General features: G+C 42.8%; 1 protein-coding gene across 1 annotated transcript in view; it reads left to right on the plus strand.

The window, feature by feature from the left end:
- The window catches only part of LOC123513240, a 160,661-nt gene extending 135,963 nt beyond the window's left edge, over positions 1 to 24,698 (plus strand). The window contains exons 5-7 of the mRNA XM_045270312.1: positions 21,683 to 21,825; positions 22,222 to 22,408; positions 24,531 to 24,698. Coding sequence (XP_045126247.1) covers positions 21,683 to 21,825; positions 22,222 to 22,408; positions 24,531 to 24,616 — 416 coding nt within the window. The 3' untranslated portion in view covers positions 24,617 to 24,698. The remainder of the gene's footprint in view (positions 1 to 21,682; positions 21,826 to 22,221; positions 22,409 to 24,530) is intronic.
- The last annotated feature ends 1,656 nt before the right edge of the window (positions 24,699 to 26,354 follow it).

Consider the following 26,354-nt stretch of genomic DNA (forward strand, 5'->3'; position numbering starts at 1 on the left):
GAAGATGAAAGAGGAAAAAGAGAGGGAAAAAATACAGGCTATGTGGGAGAAGATGTGTGAGGTGGAGGAAAGAGAAAAGGAGGAAACGGAGGAAGGAAACCGAGGGAAGATTGTAGGAAATGTGTCCATAAGGGAAGAGAGAGAGAGAGAGAGAGAGAGAGAGAGAGAGAGAGAGAGAGAGAGAGAGAGAGAGAGAGAGAGAGAGAGAGAGAGAGAGAGAGAGAGAGAGAGACAAAGAGAGACAGAGAGAAAAACAGATATAGACATAGAGACAGAAAGAGAAAGGGAAAAAAAACCAGACACAGAGAAGAGAATAGAAATACAAAGAAAAACATGGAAAAGAATAAAAATGAGAGAAAGAAAAAGAGATGAAATACGAAAAAAAACACAAATAAAAGGGGAGAAGGAGATGCGGGGAAGGCAGAGAAATGTGTGTGAGAGGGAGGAGAGGAAAGGGTAAAGAAATTAAAGGAATATGTGGCGAGTGTATTGGAGGGCGTGTAAAGGGGTGAGGGAGAATGAACGAGAGAGAGTAGAACATGTGATTGGGGCAGACAAGGGAAGGCAAAGAGAGAGAGAGAGAGAGAGAGAGAGAGAGAGAGAGAGAGAGAGAGAGAGAGAGAGAGAGAGAGAGAGAGAGAGAGAGAGAGAGAGAGAGAGAGAGAGAGAGAGAGAGAGAGAGAGAGAGAGAGAGAGAGAGAGAGAGAGAGAGAGGTAGGGAGGAGGAAAGTTGAGAAGAGGGAGTGAAGGTGTAAGGTGGAGAGATAAGACGTAAAGAGGAGAGGAGGAAAGAAGAGAGAAGAGGAGAGGCAGGTAAAGGAGACAAGGAAGAGGTGAGGGGCGGATAAAAATGCCGTGAAGGAGGAGGGGAAAGAGAAAGGAAAACTATGAGAATATGAAACGCGAGGGAAATTATGTGATGGAAGGAAAGGGGAAAAAGAAAGTTAGTAAGGAGACCAGGAAAGCGATGAGAGGAAGAAGGGAAAAAAAAAGCTCATATCAGATAAAATAAAGAGGAAAGCAAGGCAGAGAGAGTGGATGGATAAAAGAAAACAGATGGCGGGAAAGATTGAGGAGGCGAGAGGGCGGAAGAAAGAGAAGGATGGGAAGGAAATACGGAATAGAAACGAGAGAAAGAAAGGGAGGAAAGAACCCACGCAGAGTAAGTAGGGCGAGGCTGCATCGGGTCTCAAGACAACTTATGGCGCTTTATGGCACGCCAGGGAGTCTTCCCCCACCTGGCATCCTCACCCTGCCAGCCTCACCCCTGCAACCGCGCCCCGCACCTCACTCGCCCTTTCCTGCCCAGCACGCGAGCGGCGGGACTCGTGTGGGGAGGAAAGGACCCAAATCCTTCATATGCGGCTAAAAGGATTCCGCCTCCTTTTGTCGTTTGGGTTTGGCTTGATAGTTAAATATTTGCGCGATTTTCTTTTTCCTTCCTCGTGTGAACTAAGAATGCAGCAGTGGTGGTTGGCGGGACGTGGGCGGGGCATGGGTGGGGGCGTGGGTGAGGCGTAGCGGGTCTTATGTGAGGCGCTGAGTTACTGTGGGTGGGGAAAGATGAAGTGACTGGCCTCCTTCTGACTGATAATATATAAATAGATACAAATAGATACATACCGTGGCCTGATAGCACATAAATAGAAACAAATAGATACAGTGGTCTGATAACACACAAAACATACACAGTACCCTTACATCACCACACACTACCAGAAACACTACAAACAGATAGCGTGGCTTGATAACACACACGTAACACACAGGTAACATACACAGAGCCTCAGATGGAACACACGGGCACATAAATCAACTCACTACCTGCTTCTTTATTTCTATCTTTTTTTTATGAACTGAATTAATTTAAGTGGGAGATTTGTAGACATTTATCATATTCCTTTGGTTAACGGTCTTGGACCTCCTCGTGTAGTGTCAAACAAGTGGGCCTTTTTCTTTAATCGTTTTGGCTGCCATTCGCTAGATTTTCCATATGAAATGATAATAAAAAAAGAAATAGCTACTGTGGCTTGATAACACACATGTATAAAACACACTTAACACACACACACACACACACACACACACACACACACACACACACACACACACACACACACACACAGTACCTTGCTGCAGCGTTACTATCTGATACATGATGGACGCAGTGGTGTGAGTTGTTAACCTATACACTTACCTATCTTTTTATCTAATTATCTATCTGTTTATCTACCTACCTATCTATTTATCTACCTAATACTTCACAAAACATCCCAACAATTTATCATGAAGCATACGTCAATAATACTTTCTGGAGGACGGAAATAAAGCAAGGAAAACAATATTATTTCGGCTGGGTGGCTAGCACAGGGCGGGGGTGGGCAAAACGGAGCGTAGCGGTCGAAGAAAAGTCTACGGTAAAAGGAAGCCACATTTCACTAACTCTATGGGATAAATCTCTCCCTATTTCATTACTTGGTTTTAATGTTTTGTTATTATTATTATTTCTTTAGCATTCATTGTTGTGTTTATCGTTATTGTTATTATGGTTATCATTACGTGGTTTGACAACACACACGAATAACACACACACACACACACACACACACACACACACACACACACACACACACACACACGCAGTACCTTCCCGTTGCGTTACTAACTGACACTTGATGGACGCAGTGGTGTGAGTTGCGCCAAACACGGGAGGAATGGTCGCAATCAATCAGGCAGGTGATCTATGTGGTCATTAAATCAGTGGTTTTATTGGGTCATATACATTTTACTAACTTATCAATTTGCTTTGTTTGAATTTAGCGATTGACTCATCTATTTTTTTTCGAAGGTTATAATGTGTGTGTGTGTGTGTGTGTGTGTGTGTGTGTGTGTGGGGTGGGTGGGTGTGTTTTCTTCTGCCTTCCTTTCTTTCTATTTTTCTCCTCTTGTCTTCCTTTTCTTCTATTTTCGTACTCCTTTCTAATATTTTTCTTTTTTTTCTCATCTTTTTTTGTTTTTCTTCTCCTGCCTTCGTACTTCTTTCATATTCGTTTTTTTTTTGTTTTGGCGTGTGTTGGTGTGTGCAATTTTGTCACCATGAATCTGTGGTAACTGCAGACTATTATTTCTTGCATTGTCACTACCTGCCGTGAACTGTAATGAGACAGACCAAACACATGGACAGACAGACATATGCTTAATTATCTACACAGGTGAGAAGTTAATTAAGTTTCATCTCATTACGCGCACAAATTGGCATTCTGCACCTACAAAAAGAAAAAAAAACATTACAACTCATTCTTACTTGGGGATTACTGAAGATGAAGAAGTACAGAATATGAAAGGAGAAAATAGTGTCATTAAACGAGTAATGAATGATTATTAAAATTAGATATGCAAAGACTCAACTGTCTGTTTATTTGTCTATCTATTTATTTACTTATCCCTTTATCCATCTATGTCTGTCTACCTATAAATCTATTATTGTGATCCATCTATCCATCTACATGTAATAGGAGAGAGCTGGGGCCAAGGGCAAAATGCAATGAAAAAAAATAGGCCCACTTTGTTGCTAGTCCTCTTGCAGGTCCGAAAGAGTTAGCCGAAATAAAGGGAAAAATGTCTTGAAACCTTCCTCTTAGATCAAGTCACGTCATAGGAAATGGAAAATACAGAAGCAGATAGAGAGTTTCAGAGTTTATCAGAGAAAGATATGAATGAATGAGAGCTCGTACTGGTTAACTCTTGTATCAGTGAGTTGGACAGAGTAGGGATGAGAGGAAGAAGAAAAGCCTTATGCAGTGAGGCCGAAAGAGATATCTATCTGTCTATCTTTCTATCTATACATACATATATACGAGTATATATATACGAGTACATGTATATATATATATATATATATATATATATATATATATATATATATATATATATATATATATATATATATATATATATATATATATATATATGTAACCCAACATAGTCAATGAATGAATGAAATAATAAATCTATCTATCTAACCATATATAAAACACCTAGCTCACCAACAAGTCACCCATTTATTCATTATGTATCTTCACCACATAAATAAATCACGTCTTCATTTCTTAATATAACAACAGATTTTTCTCCCTATATCTGTCTATCTCTCGCTCTCTCGATCTATCTATTTATCTATCTATCTATCTATTTATCTATCTATCTATCTATTTATCTATCTATCTATCTATTCGCCTACCTGCTTATCTATCTACCTGCCTGTCTGAGGAAGTGAACCAGCCTTCCTCGGTCCCAAAGCTAAGTCCCCAACCGCTTCAAAGCAACCAAACTTCGGTCTTACAGAGGAGAAGGAGCAGGAGGAGGAGGAGGAGGAGGAGGAGGGGAAGGAACTCTGAAGGAGGTCGAAAGGCGAGGGCGTGTGTTAGTCCGCAAGATGGGGACGACAAGGAAGAGTAGGAGGAGGAAGAGGAGGAGGAGGAAGAGGAAAAGGAGAAGGAGGAGGAGGAGGAGGAGGAGGAGGAGGAGGAGGAGGTGGAGGAGGAGTTGGAGTGTGTCAAAAGAAGTTAGTACAGGTGTGAAATAGTTTGAAATAAAGAAACGTGTACTAAAGAAGGGAAATGAGAGGAAAATAAATGACTGGGTGGTAGAGTGAAGCGGTGAGGTGGTGAAGGTGCTGGTGGTTGTTCTGGTAGTAATGGTGGTAGTGGAGGTGCTGTCTGACTGTCTGGCTGTCTGGCTGTCTATCTGTGTTGCTGTTTTGGGGCGGGTGATGCAACGCGAGGCTAGTCTGGGCTGGGATGGGTTGGGGTGCGTTGGGCTGGGCGGGGCTTGGCTGGGATGGGCTTGGCGGGGGGAAGGCATTAGGCTATCCTTGGAAAAAGTTAGTTTAAAAGCTTTTTGAGAAAACTTAGGCCACAGGAGTATGGGTGGAGGACAAAAATAATGCGCGTGAAGAGAACTGAATATTATGTTGCTGCTTCCTTCACCCCCTCACACCAACGACAACAGCAGAGGGGGCCCTTTCAATCCTAGACTCACCCTCTCTCTCTCTCTCTCTCTCTCTTTCACACACACGCACACACACACACACACACACACACACACACACACACACACACACACACACGAACGGTAGCTCAGTGGTTAGAACGCTAGCTTCACAAGCCAGAGGACCGGGGTTCGATTCCCCGGCCGGGTGGAGATATTTGGGTGTGTCTCCTTTCACGTGTAGCCCCTGTTCACCTAGCAGTGAGTAGGTACGGGATGTAAATCGAGGAGTTGTGACCTTGTTGTCCCGGTGTGTGGTGTGTGCCTGGTCTCAGGCCTATCCGAAGATCGGAAATAATGAGCTCTGAACTCGTTCCGTAGGGTAACGTCTGGCTGCCTCGTCAGAGACTGCAGCAGATCAAACAGTGAATTACACACACACACACACACACACACACACACACACACACACACACACACACACACACACACACACACACACACACACACACACACACCGACACACACACATAGAATCCCCTAACCCATTCCCTCTATGCCCAATCTACGCCACACGCTCTTACTTTACTCACTGGTTTATGTCAAGAGAGAGAGAGAGAGAGAGAGAGAGAGAGAGAGAGAGAGAGAGAGAGAGAGAGAGAGAGAGAGAGAGAGAGAGAGAGAGAGAGAGAGAGAGTATACAGAAGGTAGGGAAAATTGACTTTGGTATGCAAATCAACCAATAATAAAAGTTAGATTGTGGAACAGTCTGAGATAAATGAGATGATGATGACGATGATGATATTGATTGATGGTGATGACGATGGTGATGGATGGTTATTCTGCTGTTGATTATATGATCTCTACACGGTCGGAAATCTGCCAATAAGACATGTTTTTATTGCTTTACGTCGTATCATTAAGTTTTGATTAGGTTAACTATTTAGTATCAGCAGCTGTGCCACGTTAATACATAATGGTTTCAACATACGAATATTGCCACCTGAATTTTTTAGCTTCTTTTTTTTTTTTTATCCTTGAGAGACACAACACATGATATCAATAAATAACAAACACACAAATATTGCTTTCCATCATTTTACGACTTATTTTTCCACAAAGGACAAGGCAGGACGTAAATAGATAAACACTACACACACACACACACACACACACACACACACACACACACACACACACACACACACACACACACAGGGCAGGAAGCAAGTCTTAATTTTAGTTCCTCTAAGGCTTTTCATTAACAGTGTGGCGGGTTGTGCTGTGTTTCCTCCTGCTGTTCTATAATGCTGTGCTACGCTTGCTTCCTTCCCTCTGAGCTACACTACACCCAACCACCACAGCTCGTCCTTCTCTCTTCTCCCTCTCCCTCTCCCTCTCTCTCTCTCTCTCTCTCTCTCTCTCTCTCTCTCTTTGATGCACAGTTTCGTTATACGCTCGTTCTGTGCCACGTTCCTGCTCTCTGTTTTGCGCTCAGAGTTACGATACGGGTTCAGCTGTCGCTCTACGGTGCTGCCGCTAAATTCACGGTAGTAATAATTAAAAAAATGGAAAAAAAAGAAAAGGAACAGCGTCATGTGAGAGAGAGAGAGAGAGAGAGAGAGAGAGAGAGAGAGAGAGAGAGAGAGAGAGAGAGAGAGAGAGAGATTGAGTATGGTTGGACGTCGAAAAATTATATTATTCTAGATGGACATGAAATACAAAAGTGAGTTTCGTTATAAAAAAAGGAATAGAATGGATTTGTCATAATCGTTTATTTCTTCCTTTCTCTCTCTCTCTCTCTCTCTCTCTCTCTCTCTCTCTCTCTCTCTCTCTCTCTCTCTCTCTCCAATTGTCAAGCTCCAGCAGTCCCCATCGCCATTTCCATCACCATTCTGACCAGAGAGAGAGAGAGAGAGAGAGAGAGAGAGAGAGAGAGAGAGAGAGAGAGAGAGAGAGAGAGAGAGAGAGAGAGAGAGAGGAAAAAAAAACGGAAAGACAACAACCGTGCCTCGTCTCCCTCTATTGGTCACTAGTCAAAGGTTGGCCAGCTCACTATAACAGTCCAGAGTCCACAAGTTCACGGGGGTATTGGCACCAGCACCACCTCTTATCCACTTTCCACGAGAACACCCACAAATAGGTCGTAGGTACGGGCCTGGTGTGCTTTTGCTTGTGTGGTTATGATAGGACACTTCAGCAATTCTAACGTAACCTAAATTAACCTAACGTTTGACCAATTCAGTAATGGTACATATTTTTACCTTGAGTTTTGGGTATGAGTGGACGATGATTTTTCTTACATTAGGAAAGGTCTATGGAGGTTAGAATATTAAAGGCAAGGTTCTTTACTATTTTTCATCCACATAAATTTCTGAAACTGTATAATATCATCAAATTGTAAGCAGAATAAATGTGAAAACACGTCGTGGTACTGAAAATGTTAATGGGTGTTTATTATGGGTTACTGTACTACTACTAGTACTACTCGTACTACTACCAGTACTACTACTACTACTACTACTACTACTACTACTACTACTACTACTACTACTACTACTACTACTACTACTACTACTACTACTACTACTTCTACTTATTGGTTCATTATCAATATCATTATCATCACTATTATTAATTTTTCCTTTTGCATTTTATTTACTATCTTGAAACGAAATTTATAGAAGACACACACACACACACACACACACACACACACACACACACACACACACACACACACAAAGAGAGAGAGAGAGAGAGAGAGAGAGAGAGAGAGAGAGAGAGAGAGAGAGAGAGAGAGAGAGAGAGAGAGAGAGAGAGAGAGAGAGAGAGGGAATGGTCACCTACATACATTCATACATACATACAACCGGTGCCCATAACTCCTTCCCGACGACAGGTTCCCATTTCAATACCAGTTTTTCTATAATAGTTGTTACTGCTGGCCAGGGTTGTTACTGCCGTGTTGTATAAGGATAGGGAGTGGGAGTGGTGAGAGGGGGAGGAGAGGGAGAGGATAGACAAGGCATGGAGAGAGTGGGGAGAGAGAGGAAGAGTGGTATGTGAGAGTGTGGTGTGGAAAGTAAAGATGAGTAGAGAGGAGAGGAGAGAGGAGAGAGAGAGAGAGAGAGAGAGAGAGAGAGAGAGAGAGAGAGAGAGAGAGAGAGAGAGAGAGAGAGAGAGAGAGAGAGAGAGAGAGAGAGAGAGAGAGAGAGAGAGAGAGAGAGAGAGAAAACGTTGCCAGGTGCCCATTTTTATTGCTTTCTCTTTTTAATTGGTGCGTGGCCCGTCCAGGAAAGAGAATGAATAATGGTTTATCAGAATAATGACAAGTAAATCCATGCACGAGAAGGTGCGGCGCAATTAACAATGATATAAAAAAAAAAGAATGATGGAAAATAATAATAAATCTTCTCACTGCAATGACATACCACGAAATTATATAAAAAGTGTTAGTTTGACCTGACGCGTGGCTACAAAGAACACTTTTTTTTGTACCAGTGGAAATTATATATAAAATCCTACGTTGAAAAAAGTATAATTTGCACTATTTATCTTAAAAGCGATAAATTTTAAGAGAATGGAATAAAAACACGACCGAGTTTTGGCTTTTTTGATGTCGCGGCGAGCAAATAAAATCAACAAAATGAAGTGGCGACGGTATAAGAAAAATAAGAAAGAAAGGGAAAAAATATTGGTTCACTCATATTAATTAGGAGGTTAAGGAACGAGCAAACAAATTCAACAAAATGAAGCGACGACGGTATAAGAAAAATAAGAAAGAAAGTGAAAAATATTAGAACATTCGTACTAGTTAAGGGGTGTTAGTTAAGAGTTCTCCCGATAGATGGCTGCAGATTTTTTTTATTCTTTGCACTGAAGAGTTAAAAATTTTGCTGACATTTCACATCACGGACGAAAATTAACAACATAACTTTTGCTTTCACTTCACACACACAGACACACACACACACACACACGTAGAAATGGACGCAACACCTGTACATAGATTAATTTCCAGTGTACTCGTGAATGCCTCCATTAAGCGACACAAAATGAATACTGAAAAATATAATAAAGTGAACAGAAAGCGCGTCCCTGCAGCATTTGTCCAGTCGACTGACTCATTGCTCTCCGGCTGTAAATTCCTGTCGACACGCTCCAGGCTGCTGGGAAGATGAGTGACGAGGGAAATTGTGACTTGGAGATGGAGTAAATTTGGATAGGTGTGTAAGGAATCTCTAATCACGAGGGCCATAAAGCGAAGTAGGCAGTGAAAAGTAATTAGTGATATAGAGGTTTAAATAAGGCGTGCGTCTCTGGTTATGGGAAAAACGTAAGGAAGATGAAGGAAGTAATCAAAGAAGAATTTAGATAAAGATTAATTGACGAGGAAATGTTACTGATGCAGTGTGTGTGTGTGTGTGTGTGTGTGTGTGTGTGTGTGTGTGTGTGTGTGTTTGCACGGCAGCTAAGTGGTTGATGGCATTCAATATATACTACAGTAGGGACAAAATTTTCCCAAACACGAATGGCAGCCACGCTTCATCAACTTCACCTTTATCAACCTGTCAAGCCGTACACTATGTTTTAATCCCTGAGTGTTTATGTTTTGCGTTCCATTCATCCCAAAAACTAAGGGGACTGCTCTCAACATAGGCTTCTCTCTGTATCTCTCTCCTCTCTCTCTCTCTCTCTCTCTCTCTCTCTCTCTCTCTCTCTCTCTCTCTACTCCATACTCTGTTTCCGCGTCCCCTTCCCTGCAGTGGCTCCATATTCCGCGCTCCCATGGTGATGTTCTGGTGACGCGGCGGCAGTGTGAGGGAGGAGAACTGTGTCATAATTCCAGCTTGACTTTTATCCTCCCGCGGCACACACCAACGTGGAATAATGTCTTTTATCAGCGTTCTGGTATTCGCCCCTCGCTCCCTTCCGCCTCTATGACTGCTATCGATGAAAAAAAAGAGAGGAAAGAGTTTTCGTTTTTTAGTTCTCGTATCGGACATTGGTAGTTAAGAATAAAAAGTGTTTATAATCTGTTCTTTCTTTTTTGCTGTTTTTTTTTTGTCTTTTCTTTCGTGTGTGTTGTTTTGTTCCTCTTTGTGTGTGTGTGTGTGTGTGTGTGTGTGTGTGTGTGTGTGTGTGTGTGTGTGTGTGTGTGTGTGTGTGTGTGTGTGTGTGTGTGTGTGTGTGTGTGTGTGTGTGTATGTCTGTGTTTGTGTCTCCATTGCCTAAGTCGAAGCAGCTTTGCCGTGAAATCTAATTTAACCTTACCTGATGTGATCTCTCTCTCTCTCTCTCTCTCTCTCTCTCTCTCTCTCTCTCTCTCTCTCTCTCTCTCTCTCTGTCTCTCTCGCCAAATGAGAACAAGGTCCGTGCTGATTCTCCATGAATTGGTCGGTTGGTCAGGGAAAGGAACTATTGCGAGGGTGAGGGCGAGCATGGAGTCGGCAGAGTGAAAAGGACGCACGAGGGGGAGAGGAGTGAGGCTGCGTCAAGTCAGGTCACTCAGAGGCTTGCCAGGTCACATGTTAAAGGGGTAGTTTCATTGGTCAGTGTGGTGTGAATATTTTAGCAGTACAGAAGTGAATCTAATGAACTACAGATATAGTATGTTGACAAATTTGGTTTTCTATTTCGCAATTTCATTTAGATTCTGCTTTCAAGATGTGTTTGTATGTTTCACTCGGTACAATGTTCCTGCAGTTTTCAGCAAGTTAGAAGTGACGACTAATGAGAACTTTAGTGTAAAATGCCTAAGACATTTGCAGACAAGTGAGGTATAATGTTCACGGGTTTAGCCAATGAATTACAAGTCTGAGAAACATTAATTCCTGTGCAGATTGTGCCACGCCAGCCACGACGTGTACATCCTGCAAGTGTGTCTGTCAATACACGTAGCAATCCACTCACCTCCACTCCTACCACACGCATCCTAGATCCTAAAAATGTTACACCGTTCACCACCACATCGTCGCAACAAGGCACGACTCGCCAGCGGAGGCCTCGCCTCTGACATTATCGCTGTTGACGCACGGTTTAGAATTTGCAGGCAATGCATTACTGGTGCATGTGGACACTTATTGATTTATAATATTATCAGAAAGTCTATATCAATAACAAAATACACATGAATACTTGCTTTCACAACTAGCAAAACTTTTTCTATAAAAGGAAAGAGAAAGTTTCCATTTCATCTGGACGTTGATGTGTTTGAAATTTGTGAGAGTTCAATGGAACACGCCGGTCCTCGGTGGTGTCCGAGGCTCACTGCGCTGCTGTAAAATAATTCACACAAATTATAACTGATGTTTTATTCTATAAATGAAAACAGTGTTTGTATATTATTCATTATCATTCATGGAAAAAAAAATACACGCTTGAATTAAAGACAATCTTTTTGCATGTTTAATCCTTTCATTCCTCCTTAGAGCAGTGATATTCCCACAATGCATTCAGTTTGTTCCATGAAGACTCTATTAATAAAATCTTCATGACTTATTCAAATACTGTGACAATCTGATATGTCGAAAATTCAAGTACGAACACAATTAATTCATCAAAAGCTTCCATTCTCTTCCAGCATCCTGAAGAAAGCCAGGTGGTGATACACGCTACACATTCAGTGTTCCGTTGATACTTTCCCAAGCTCATTTCTTCAAAGTAATGTGACAGAAATATTTCCGATTATTAGTTACAAACTTTTAAGCGTATTCAAATCTATCCATTTAAAATTTCTTCTTGGTTCGAAATGTTACACCATGAACACTGCCATCACACAACCACATGAAAACAACAATCCATAATACTTGGCGCGGCGGCACCTGCTCTGCTCTGGGCCTCGCCGACACCTGCGTCTGAACACGTTGCCTCATCTTTCTGGCCTCCCTGGTGGAAGGATACGTAATACCACTTTACTTCCTTCACAAACTCCACGATCGTGCAGAATGAAGAACTATTTAAACTTCTTTCATTATTTTCGTCCATGGCATTGTGATATTTGCATTACGTCCTGCACGGCCTAGTGAAATGGAAAGAAATAATGCAAAGTACCGTCCATGTAAACGTTCCATAATGCTTCCGCTTAAAACTTCGAGAAATATAATGAAGTATTTTATGGACCATTTCACCCAAAGTTGTTCTTTATGTTGAGAACGAATCGTACGGCGCAAAGTAACGCTCACACACACACCCACCCACACACACACACACACACACACACACACACACACACACACACACACACACACACACACACACACACACACACACACAAAGACACACACTCTTAAGCTAACATGCACACCACTGGAGCATTGCAAAGCTTTTTATTTTAATTTTCCCTGCTGATGGAAGTTGAAAATGAAGCCTCACCCCCTCCCCCTCCGCAGCCTCTATCACTTCACCACGCCTCATCACGCGGGACAATCAATGTATGCAAAACACGGAGATTATTGACAATGAGCAATTACTATGAATAAACCCACCACTGAATAACTGCCACGTACCATGAAGACTGGGAACAAAGACCACCACCACTAACACTGTCACCACCATTACCGGTATTATATTATTACTTTTACTACAGTTTTTCATTATCTCGCCTGTGCAAAACAATACACTTCTTGAAGACAATGTTAAGAAAATGACGAAGACTGGAAAATAAACTACTGCCATCACCACCACAATATTCTTAAGGTATCATATGGCAAAGCTGCTAAAAATAACACACTTCCTGAGGACATGGTTTTAAAAAGGAAGACTTAATGAGGACAAGGTATCAAGACGAGAAACACCATCACCGCCACCACCACCACTACTACAACCACCACCACCACCACCACCATCACTACTACAACCACCACTACCACCGCCACTACCACTACTACATATTTAATATCATTTGAAAACTACCGGAAAACAACACAATTTCTGGGAAAAGAGCAGGAAAAAATAATGGAGAAAAAATATATACAGAATACTAATTAAATCAGTCACAACACATCCAAGTAACAAAAGTATATTAAAATCTTTACTCTGAAATTGCTTTGACATGTTAATTATCTTCCTAGGAAAGTGATTTATTGCAGCAGCCGTACTGTAATAACCTGTTTGGGATTTTCATAGTTATACCTTACGTTGTGTGTGTGTGTGTGTGGAGAGAGAGAGAGAGAGAGAGAGAGAGAGAGAGAGAGAGAGAGAGAGAGAGAGAGAGAGAGAGAGAGAGAGAGAGAGTGTTCCTTTACTTTTCTGTTAATTTTTGACGGATAAATTTATTGCATTACTACTACTACTACTACTACTACTACTACTACTACTACTACTACTACTACTACTCCACCACTACTACTACTACTAATACTGCTACTACCACCATCATCACCACCCTCTCCACCACCACCCTTTTAATACTATTACAGACTGTCTTCATCACTACTAGATTATGCTTTCTTTTTTCAAAGAGTATAAGTTTTCTTAAGTCTTTTCCTTTCTTCCTGGTCTCTCTCTCTCTCTCTCTCTCTCTCTCTCTCTCTCTCTCTCTCTCTCTCTCTCTCTCTGATGACCTGGCAACGAAGACTTAACAGTTTTGAATATACAGTAAACCACGAAACCATTGTCGGCCTGTCAGCGCTGCGTCGACTTTCACTCTTGCTTTATCCCTTTCCTATACAACCTTGCACTCCCAGCCTCGCCTCCCCCGCTCACTCTTGCCCTCTCACTTCACTCCACTCAGCTTCATCCCCCTCTCCTCTCTCTCCTTCTCTCTCAGATCCTTTGTACTTCCTTGCTCTCTCATTTTCTCTTTTATCTCTTGTTTTCCTTTCTTTTTTTTATTGTTTTTGTCTCTTTCTTCGTGTATGGTCTCCTCTCTCTTGTTTTCGTTTCTGTTCAGTTATTTTGCGGTATTCTTTTGATTTTTTTTCCTATTTTTTTTTCTCTTATCTTCATTTCACTCCCTTTCTCATTTCCTCTTCGTGATTTTTTCTTTTCATTTCTTTAATTTTTCTCTTATCTTTATTTGAAGTTTTTATCGTAATTATCCTTATTTTCCTTATTTGTCTTATCTATCAATTGTTTCTTACTTTTTTTTTTATTTCTCTCCTATTTTTCTCTCTTTCTTTCCTTCTTTACGACTATTTCCCACTCTATTTTCAAACTCTCTACTCTGTTACTCTCGTTTCTCTTCCTTATTCCCAGTTCTACTTTTTCAAACTCTCTACGCTGCCATTCTCATCTCTCTCCCTCTCTCTAAAGTCTCATCTCTTTCCCCATGCTTTATTTACTCATTTCTCTGCATCACCTTAGCCAATAACTCTTCCTCTCAAAACCAACCCACCCCACCCTTTCCTCACCATCACACGAACACAAGTAGAACATATTTTATACCCTTCACTTCCTCACTTCCTTCCAGTTCAGTAACCCTCTCTTCCTTTACCTTCTCTCCTCCCACACCATCCCCACTGGGCCATATCTGCACCTTGCCTCCTCATAATCAGGTAAGGGTGGCGGCGAGTGGTGTGGCTGGGGACTATCAACCCTATTGGATACTTTTTTTGTCGGGGCATTGCGGGGAGGAAGGCGGTAGTCCACGGTAAATAACGCGGCCCAATATCAGCTTCTCTCGGGGGTTCCTGGTATGACTTTAAGCTCCGCAATGAAAAGAAAAGTGAAAAAAGGAACGTATTGAAAAGAAAAGTAAAAGAAAAGAAGAGGAAAGGTGAAATGCAGCAGAGAGGAGGATGTGAAATGTGTGTCGTAGTGTAAAAATATGGAATACACGTAACTAAAAGTGGTGGAAATTGACTTTTAATCTTCCCAATAGAAAAAAAAAGTAAGTGAAGGCAGAAATAAAAGAAAATGTAAAGGAGAAAGAATATGAAGTGATTGTTGTAATAAAAGATGAATGGTGAATATGAAAAAAATGCAAAGATGGAAGAAAATTAATGCTTTCATGAAAAAAAATGAATGCAAAATAAAGAAAGTGCATTGATATAAACTATACAATATAATTTCAAGATAAATAATGAAAGAAGAACAAAAAGACAAAATACAAACAATGACAAAGGGAAAGATGTGAAATAAGTCTTTTAATAATATGTGAGATAAAATTATTACAAAAAAAGACACAAATTAGAAATACAAATGAACTTTCTAGCTTACACAGAAATGAAAAAAAATAATAAAAAGTAAAAAAAAAGTAAAAAATCTGAATATTGCAAAGAAAGAGGAAAGAAAACTGTGAAATAAATCCTGTAATTAAATCAAGATATGAAAAATAAAGAGGAAAAGTAAATGAATACGAAATGAATATACGTTCTGTGATGAAAAGTGAAAAAAACCACAAGGAAAGAGAGCAAAACAATTATGTAAAATAGGTCTTATAATTGAGAAAGAGGAAAAAAGAAGGAAAGAGGAAAAAATGAAAGCTACATGCATACGAAATACAAATTTATGCCTAAAAATAAATAAAATGAAAACGAGAAAAAAAAACCGTTGAATTGAACAGAAAAAAGAATGGCAAAAAGTTACAGGAAAGATACAAAAAAGCTTTTAAAATAGGGAAAAAAGAAAATGAAAAAGAAAACAGAAAAAATGGAAGTAAAATACGAAAAAAACACAAGAATAGAAAAAAGAAAAATATATTTAAGAACGATGAACATAAACAAGAAAAATCATCGGTTTTTCTTTATCAGACAATAAAAGAGAGAAAGGAAGAAAAAGAAAGAGATAGAAGGCAAAGAATACAAAGAAAAAATACACAATATACATGCACATAAAGTTCCAACGACTCGTCTAATACTTCTTTCACTTTCCATTAGAACAAGAAATTGAAATAACGATGACTCCAGCTAAAAGAAGGAATTGAGATGATGGAAGAAGAGTAGAGGAGGAGAAAGAGGAGAAGGAGGAGGAGGAGGAGGAAGAGGAGGAGGAGGAGGAGAAAGAGAGTGAGTGAGGGAGGAGGGAAAATGGGAAAACGAGCAGAAAGAAGAAAAGGAAGAGGAAAAAGGAGGACGAGGAGAGTAAAAGAGGGATTGAGTCTCGCCTGTTGACATACACAAACAATTTATTCCTTGGATGAGAGAGAGAGAGAGAGAGAGAGAGAGAGAGAGAGAGAGAGAGAGAGAATTTCCGTGTGTAGGTGGGTGAGTGTTTAGGCAAAGCAGACACGGTTTCATGGCTGGTACTTGCTTTCATCACGCCTCGAGGCTTCATTAGTCGGTTCAGTCTCGCCACCGTGTGTTTCAACTCGACTCAATTGAAGCAGGCGTGGAGTCCCGGCCGCCGTCACGCGTAACATTCACCGTCACTTATTAGATGCGTTACTTTGCGTCTCGGAATCCGAATAAACACTTCACTGGTTTTGTTTTTCATTTTTTTTCTATTGTGTCTTGTCTAATTATTAAGTTTTGTCGATTTTTCTGACTCTCTTTCTCTCTCTCTCTCTCTCTCTCTCTCTCTCCACCTCTGGGCAATGGTGTGTATGCCTAATAGGGTTCCCTTGTTTTACCTGCACGCCACAGTAATCCCTTTCATTATTCCTGCACGATCTTCCCCCGGCACAACAAACCGTCCTGCTCTCACCCTTACACTGGTTATATTTCCTTTTATACGCATTCTTGACCTTCCTTAGAGTGCTGTTTCCTTTCACCGATGCACGAAACACTGTACTTGTTGTGGTTTTTCCCTAATACAACGTTAAGCACTTTCCTTCCCTTCTGTTATGTGTTCTGTTTCTCCTCTTTCTCTCTCTCACTCTCGAAGACATAAGATACTTTCCTTTGTTATGTTGTGAGTCTTTTCTTCACACGTCAGGTTTTATTCTCACATATCTGACTGTGGAGGTGTCTGGTGCTGCTTTCATCTCCCCTTTCGCTGCGTCTCGCCTCTCCCCTTTTACTGAGTTATTTTGGAAGTTAATTAATGGTAGCTTTTGTCATCTTTCTGTCTAGCTTCCCTCTCTCAAGTGCTTTATATAAATGTATCTATTGTGATTGACCTTCCTGGCATTGTTTGTTACAGGATTACTGCATGTTTGTCTCTTTGTCTGTCTCTTTTCTTTCTCGTTCAGTTCTCATTTGTATGTATATATAGAATGAAAACATGTCTCTCGCTACATTTTTCTTATAGTTCTTCAGGTCCATAAGAAGCTTCGACTCAATGGAGCTAATATAATACATCTACGTTATGATGAATGCGTATATTGTACTCTATGGAAAAATAAATATATTCCTCTCTCTCTCTCTCTCGCATACTATCTATTTATCTATCAATCAATCTATCTATCTATCTAACTTTTTTTTCTATCCGAAGAAATGAAAAAAAAACATCTTTCACTCACTCCCTCACTCACACACTCTTACATCCCTCATACTCGCAAACCTTTCTCCCTCCCCCCACCTTGCTCCACATCCCCCTTCAACTTTCCTGTCCCGGTACTTCTCGTCAGCGCTGCCTCTCTTCCCCGTCAGGCCAGACAAGGCGCACTCTACCGAGCCTTTTACGGGCCACTAGGACGGTGCACAGAGGAAATCCGCCCTTCACCGTAACGCGCCCTGATGTGCCGCAACGTTACGGCCGAACGGGACAAGAATTCGGGATGTATTTAAACTCTGACCATAACCGAGGGAGAGTTTCCGTGAGGCGCGGCACATTAAGGGCGCCAGGCCGTGTGTTGCAAGGGGAAAAATGGATCTTACAGCACCACCCGAGTCTGCCCGCCCGCCTCGCCTCCTCCTCCTCCTCCTCCTCCTCCTCCTCTCCTCCCTCCTCCTCCTTCACCTTCTCCCCGCCGCCGTTGCTCTGTTCCGACGTAGATAAACTTTGCAGGAGTGAGAGAGAGTAAGAGAGAGAGAGAGAGAGAGAGAGAGAGAGAGAGAGAGAGAGAGAGAGAGAGAGAGAGAGAGAGAGAGAGAGAGAGAGAGAGAAAGTGGGTGTGCGTGTGTATGTAGGATGCGTATGTTGTATAACTCGTACATAAAGCAAGATCGCGCGCACACACACACACACACACACACACACACACACACACACACACACACACACACACACACACACACACACACACACACACACACACACACACATACAGTAATATCCACAACCTACAGCAACACAAGACGACACTTTTAGAGAGAGAGAGAGAGAGAGAGAGAGAGAGAGAGAGAGAGAGAGAGAGAGAGAGAGAGAGAGAGAATATAAGAAGATGGGAACAATGACGCAAAGGATCGTAATAGAAAATAAGATCTCAGCGGGATGAAGAGAGAGAGAGAGAGAGAGAGAGAGAGAGAGAGAGAGAGAGAGAGAGAGAGAGAGAGAGAGAGAGAGAGAGAAAAAATAGGAGGAACTCAAGGCTCTTAGGGGCGTGGAGGCGAGAGACCAAACGGCCCCGACACCCATTACTCCTTCGTGCTGGTCGTTTTTGTGCAGTAATTAAGACAGTTTTCCTTCCCTCAGCGACAGGTAATTCCAGGTATAATTATTCCTCGGTGACGGAAAAAAAATGCTGTAAACCGCCCAGGTGACGCCCGACGGGAGGAGCTCAGGAGTAGAGGGACGACTTGGGCTCCTCCTCCTCCTCCTCCTCCTCCTCCTCCTTCTGTGACATAAATGACTTTCTCTACCTACTTCATTATTGGTTTTTAAGTGCAAAGAGGTGGTAAAGGAAGGTGGTGGGAGGAAGGTAGAAGGAGAGGGAGAGAGAGAGAGAGGGAGGGAGAGGCCTGGATTAAAGAGAAAGCTAACAAACGCGTGAATAGGAAAGAGATGAAGGATTGGCGAGAGAAAGCAAAATGTACCACGTGGGAAAAAAAAAGGACGAAGAGAGAGAGAGAGAGAGAGAGAGAGAGAGAGAGAGAGAGAGAGAGAGAGAGAGAGAGAGAGAGAGAAAAAAAAGGATCCGCGTCAAGGAGACAGACATGTGTGGGAGGCGAAGAAATGCGATTTGAGGAATGGATAAGAAGACAAAGAGCGACGGTGACAAAAATACAGGAAGACACACGTGCGAGGACTGACAACATGGAAGAATATGAGGCACAGGAAACAAAATCGTCCCTTACAGTCTGAAGGAGTCGGGCGTGGAGGAAGACAAAGGCATCGGTGATATTAAATTGAAAGAAAATAGTTCTCTCTCTCTCTCTCTCTCTCTCTCTCTCTCTCTCTCGTAGCATCTGGCGAAGTAATATGTATCTGTTTTGTATATGGAGGGAAGAGAAGAGAAGAGAATAGGAGAGAAGAGGGGACTTGATGTCGAGGGGAAGGGAAAGGGAGTGAAGGGGAATAATGCAGTAAGAGAGGTGAGTGGAGTGAAACAGTATTCTCGCCTCCATAACTGGAATGCGGTAATTCAACGGGGGAGACTATTTCATCACCTGCAAGCAACGCCGTGAATTAAACGCCGCACGGACTCACCACCACGCTTCACGCACTCATTTCCCTAAACATTACGCCGAGCTAATAATGCAACTCACGCAACGCAAACACACTAATACGCTTGTTCATTAAACTAATCCACTACCGCAACCGTCTCTTTTATCATGTCTTCATTGGTTTTGAGGTTTTGAGGCTAATTCCTACTCCGGGCACTCTTAACACACGGCAAGGAGGTGAAGCGGTGATGGGAACGATGAGTGATCCGTGATAAGAGGGACAGGTGTGTGGGTTGTGAGTTTTCCCTCTCACATGAAAAGAAACATGATATGCTGTTGATATTAGTGACACCTTGTTAAATAAAGAGTCATATTCTCCAGAACACAGTCAGAGAAGGATCGTCACGAGGTACAGTGGCCGCCAGCACCCCAGAGTGAATATTTAGGGTGAGTGGAGGGACAGAAACCAATCGCCACATTCCCAACGCCTTACCTTCTGTAATTCATGAAGGTGGTGTATATCTGGATTACTTGAAACAATTATTTATTTCAACTTTTTATGTAAGAGCAACAAACACGGTTTAAGAAAAATGCCCACTTACATGCCAGTCACCGAGCAAGTCCGAGAGATAGCCAAAACAAAGAGATAAATGTTCTCCTTGTCGATCTGTAGCAGTGCATTAACATTAACACCACTCAGCAATTGCTGCTACTGTGCGTGGAGCGTCTAATATTGACACTCTACAAAGTTTTAACACTTTACACCTGCTTTGATTACGCAGGTATTAACGCTGACAGTGTCCTGCTCGACCCTTCAGCGAGAACCACACACTACATAACATTCCCGTCAACACCTCATTGTGTGTTTATGCGTCAAGAAGCATGTCTTGTAATGTTGTTGGTGAAAATGGTGTCATTGTAAGGATGTGGATCACTTTAGAAAAGATTAAAACAGTATCGTCTTATTTGTCCCACAGCTTCTGACCAATTTCTTCGTTTACTATAAAACATAAATAATAATACATGTCCCATGGTATATCTCTCTCTCTCTCTCTCTCTCTCTCTCTCTCTCTCATGAAAATACTGCATGATAAAAAAACCATCCTAAGACTCAAAACGTTCTCACAGTTTCATACAGTGGTGAGATTCTCGAAAAAAAAAAAAAAATCATTAGCAATCTACGTACACACAATACCTTCAAGTCGAGAGAAGTGTGTGCTTTCCCAGCCATGAACAGAATATGATAATTTAACAAAGTTGCTTTTACGACCCTTCTGGTATTTTGCCACGCGTCTGTCCGCCCACTGCAATCTTCTCGCTCCCAGCCTAAGAGGTCCTGGGTGGAAGGTGAAGCAGGGCGGTGGCGAGGTATCATAATGGATGCATCAGCTGTTCAAACATGACGCACACAATAGATAATGTTTATGGCGCGCAAGATAAAAGTAGTAAGATTTTACAAGCTAATTCAACGAACGGACACTAAAACTCCTCGCAGTAAAAACCTTCCAGCGTTCCGGTTGTAGATTTCCGTGGGAAGTGTGGTGTACATTTCCTGAATATTGCACTCCAAATTATTTCTTACACCTCACGCACTGCCCACACTTCACAAGTCACTTCCCCTTAACATCTGAAGGCTAATTGTTTTAAATCAAAGCACAGACAAGAAGATGGACAAACACACACACACACACACACACACACACACACACACACACACACACACACACACACACACACAGGCGTCGTGTAGCACAAGTGAGTTTGAGCATATTCCTGTCAGGCTGCAGCTGTTCCTCTCTGAGACAGGAACTCTGATGTGCTGGCGAGGAAGTGCATGGGCTGTTCGCAAGAGCATTGGCACAGATGGCTGCAAGGGAAGGGCCGTGACTGGAAGGGGAGGGTCTGGGTGATGGCTGGGCGGGGGGTGGGTGGAGGTGATCTCTTCCCATTACATTATGTTTCTTAATCCTCCAGAGTGGCCTGGTAAGTTATTCCTCTCCCTTCCTCCTCTCCTCTCCTCTCCCTCCTGCCAGATACTCATCACAACTTCGTTAATCTTATTATTTATGCCTGTCCGGGCGGCTCTGTCGGTGGTATGAAGAGATGGGAGGGATGGAGGGAGGAAGGGAGGAAGGGAGGGAAGAGGAAGGTACGGAGAGAAGCAGGGAGAGTGACGGGGTAAAACAGATACCTGAGGACAGAGAAGGAGGAGGAAACAAGGATGAATGAGAAAATAAAACGACAGGAAATTCATATCCACCCTTACTTTATGGCCTTTTCTAGTTTCCTTTTCCTTGATGTGGTATATTTTCCCTCCCCAGCTGAAAATCTCCGGGCGCCCCTCCTGCTGGGTGCCGAGGAGTCCTATTCCTTGATGGACTTCGTGACTCTCAACTGCTCGTCCCTCAACACAGAGTACATGCCAGAACTCAAATGGCTTATCAACAACCGCCCCGCCAACCAGGTGTGTGTGTGTGTGTGTGTGTGTGTGTGTGTGTGTGTGTGTGTGTGTGTGTGTGTGTGTGTGTGTGTGTGTGTGTGTGGTTGGGTGTGTTCGTATATTTGTCTAAGTATCTGTTTATCTGTCACTCTTTCTATCCAGTGTCTATCTGTCAATCTGTGTGAACATCTATCTACATAAAAACACATACACACACACACACACACACACACACACACACACACACACACACACACACACACACACACACACACACACACACACACATACACACACACAGACTTTGGGACATCACAACAACAGAACTTAAAACTATGACAACCACCACCGCCAACGCCACCACCATCACCATCGCCACCACCACCACCACCACCAACCTCTCCCTCCCTCCGCACACAGAGCATGGTACGGGAGGTGGATTCCAGGACAGCCGGACTCGTGTTCCAGGTACGCCCGGAACACTTCCAGCGCGGGGAGATCAACGTCACCTGCGTCACCTCACTAGAGCCGCGGCACACAATGTCCACCACGGTGCAGCTTCCCAATCGTGACGGTCCTAGTGTTAAAGGATACTTCTTCAACACAGGTAAACTTTTTCCTCCTCCTCCTCCTCCTCCTCTTCTTCTTCTTCTTCTTCTTCTTTTTCTTCTTCTATTTCTTTTTTTTCTTCTTTCTTTTTTTCTTAGTTTTCTTTTTTCTTTCATTTTCAGTAAAGTTTAGGTATTTCTTTATTTTTCTTTCTTGTTCTTCCTCTTCAAAGGTCATCATCATTGTCTTCTTTTTTTCCCTTTTTCGTCTTCTTCTTCTTCTTCTTCTTCTTCTTCTTCTTCTTCTTCTTCTTCTTCTTCTTCTTCTTCTTCTCCTCCTCCTTTTTCTTCTTCTACTTCAACACAGTCTAGCTATTTTTATCTTTTCATTTTTTTTTTCCTTCTTCACATGTCAGTTTTTTCTTCACAGGTCAGCTTATTCTATTTCTCATTTTCTTCATTATTTTTATCTTCTCCTTCATCACCACATATTAGCTTCTTTTCTTCTACCATCTCTTTCGTTCTTGTTCTTGTTGATCTTGTCTTTCTCCTCCTCCTCTTCCTTCTTGTCCCCTTCCTCCTCCCATACCTCCTCTTTCTTTCGCTGTTTCCCTAGAATAAGGTCAGAGCGTCATGGTAAAGGGATGTAGGAAAAGCAAGTTGTTGGTGAAGGTTTATGGCTTTTTATGGAAGGATTCAGAGGCTGCAGAGTGGAAAGGCAGGGTAGATGAACTCAAGGATATGAAGGAATGGATAGTTTGTCATATTTTTCATGTTACTCTGTGTTGAAGTTATTTTTCTTCGCAAGGATGAGGAGCCACACTATGCACACACACTAGAGAAAGATTACACACACACACACACACACACACACACACACACACACACGACCCGACTGCTTTCTGTCACCATAAATGACAACCAACCAAATCCCTTTCCTCATAAGATCCAATTTGCCTTCACTTCAATCTTGCTCGTTGGTCAAATCCCAGAGTAATACGGAGTGATTAGCCGGGAGCTTTGTCACTGAGTGGCGGAGAGGAGCAGGGCGGGAGGCGCGGGCAGGGAGGGCGAGGAAGCAGAGGTTATTGTTGGCGAAGGGAATTATGTGGCTCCGATGTCCGCCTTCCTCCTCTTCCGTCCCTCGCTTCCCGGCCTCTCCTGCCTCCACTCTTCCTCTTCCCTCCAGCAGGCAAGATAATGGAATAACTCGCAGTCGACAAAGAGCTTTTTTACACCAGTTCAAGCCCCGAGATGAACAGGAAATGAACGTGGCCGGCAAATACTCCCATCTGGCGCTAGTTGGCTTCGGAAGTGCTCGTGTCTGTGGGTGGCGTGGTGAGGCGTGGCGTTGGGTGGCAGGGGGCGGCAAGAGGTCTATCAGGCTGAGTAGCAATGGGTAGCACATGGAGTAGGTGTCCGTGTGTCTGTCATAATTGGTCGGGGTATGGTATGTTCTGGTGTGTCTGGGTGGCGCCTGGTGGTAAGGTGTGTGAAGTACTAATTGGATACACGTACCCATGATGGACTGGTCAGTGATGGACCTCTTGTACAGCCTGACACTCTTGACGCCCCACCAGACAATGTTTCAAAGGATCTATAGAAAAACAGCAATCCTTTCCTTCTTTTCTCTTCCTTCACACTTCCATTCCTACCGGTCAGTCCTCTCATTTCTGGGCGGGGAAGGATCAGGTGCACGAATAATTAGAAAAATGATTAAAAAACTAATTTGCAGTTAAGATATTACGTCGGTGATGATAACAGTACTAATGATGGTTGTCGCGATGAAAACACACACACACACACACGCACACACACACACACACACACACACACACACACACACACACACACACACACACACACACACACACACACACACACACATTAATCCATCACCCAAGAGAGTACATCCCTCCTTCACCTCCTCGCCGCACGCCACTCCTTCATATAAGCAGTTTGGAAACAGCTGGTCTGAATTAAAACACCCATCTCGTTATTCAATTAAGGCACATTTCGGAGGAAGGGGCGGGAGATAATTTTTCACTGCCTGAGCAGAGGAAGAGTCGAGGAGGAGGAGGAGGAGGAGGAGAAAGAGGAAGAGTAGGAGGTCGATAAGCTCCATAAAATTCATCTGGATCATATTAACCCTCTAACTGTCCTTTCATTTCCCTCCCACAGGTCACCAAATGGAGGCCAGCGGTATACTACTGTTCACCCTCGCCGCCTTGTCCCAGCTCCGCACCCTCGCTAGCCCCGCCCTCTAAGAGACTATTTGTACACCCTCACCCTTTCCCTCTCGCTCACCATGTATATGTGTAAATAAATGTTTAAAATGTACCACCTCTCTCTCTCTCTTTCTGTCTCCTTTATGAAAAGATGGCACTGGTCTCCTGGTGGGGCCGTGAGAGAGCGAGATTGGCACTGCAGAGGTGAAGGTACAAGTCAACAGGGAGACATGCAGTGATGGGGAACGACGCCATAGCAGGATGAGGGAGTAACACACATACACACACACACACACACACACGGCTGAGTTTCTTCCACGCTCGATAGATTTGTACCATAAAATGCCTCTTTTTCATGTGTTTATCAAGATGTAACAACAGCAAGAACAACAACAACGACGACAACAACAATAATGATGGTGACAATAAGCAGCAGTAAGTAAAGAAGAGAAAAGACACGAAGAGAAAGAAAGAAAAGAAGATAAAGAGAAGAAAACGAATCTTTTAAACATAGGCTTCATAAAATAAGAAATCGACTAGTGGAAAAGTTTCTAGTCTCTCTCTCTCTCTCTCTCTCTCTCTCTCTCTCTCTCTCTCTCTCTGACACCCCCTGCTTTATAATATTTTGCATCCAGAAAGGAGGAGGGCAGTCTTCCCTTCCCTTTGTTCATCGTAACATTTAAAAGCGAGGCTCCTCCTTATACCAACATATCTTTTTCCCTCCCTCCTTTCGTTTCAATAAATTTACCATATTTACTAGGCAATTACTTCCTTACCTTGCAATTCATTATCTATAAATTTGAATTCAATTTTCTTTCCTCCTCCTCCTTTGTCCTTATTCTCCAACTTTACTTCTTTCTTTTTTATCTTTCTTTCTTTATCTCCTCTGCCTCTCTCTCAGCATTGCTTTCTTAGGCTTGGTAATCCTTTCCTCCTTCTCTTTCTACTAATTCTCCTGTCTTTCCCTTCTCCTGTTCGCCTCCTACTCATCAGAAACCCTCTCCTGTTATCCTCTTTCACAAATATTTCCTTCTCCTAAATCCTCGCCCCCACAATCCGTCCTCTTAATGCCTTCCTTCCTACGATTCTTCCTTTTTACTCTTGATTCATTTCCTCGCATCTCTATCCTTCTCCTCCTCCTCCTCCTCCTCTTTCTTCTCCTCTTCTTTTTCAAGACTATTTTTTGTCTTAATCTACTTTTAATCTTTTTTTCTTTCAATAGCTATCAGAAATATCAATAAAACACATCAAGCATGATATAAATGCATGCAAAGATTTTGTCGTTTATGTGTGTTTCTCAAGTCACAAACAATTTCACAACAAAGATGAAAAAAAAAACTACATCAAGGCGAAACAGGTGATCAGAAGGAGGCGCAGATAGTTAGTTCTTGGACTGAGCTTTGTGGTGTTGATGGTGGTGGTGGTGGTGGTGGTGGTGGTGAGACTTTCTGCAGACTGCAGTGCTTCCTGTGGGGGCCGAATAAGCCTTCCATGTGCTTTGTGGCTTGGACAGTGACTTGGTGAGGCAGTCCTGCAACAGAGTGTCGAGGTCTTCATCCCCTCGGCTCTGGTCTGCCGCACACAAGCGATCCAGAGCCAGCAGCACGCAGCGGCGGAGGCGTAGGTGGTGGCGATGTCTGGCGCGCCGCAGCCCCGGTGTGAGGGAGGGCCTGGGGGTGAGCTGGAAGGCGGAAGGCAAGTCACTGGTCTCATGGGAGGCGATTCCAGGAACAGCGGTGAGTGTGCCGGGGTAGGTGGAGGGCGTGAGGAGCCACAC

Source organism: Portunus trituberculatus, chromosome 35, assembly GCF_017591435.1.
Source record: "Portunus trituberculatus isolate SZX2019 chromosome 35, ASM1759143v1, whole genome shotgun sequence".
NCBI lineage: Eukaryota > Metazoa > Arthropoda > Malacostraca > Decapoda > Portunidae > Portunus > Portunus trituberculatus.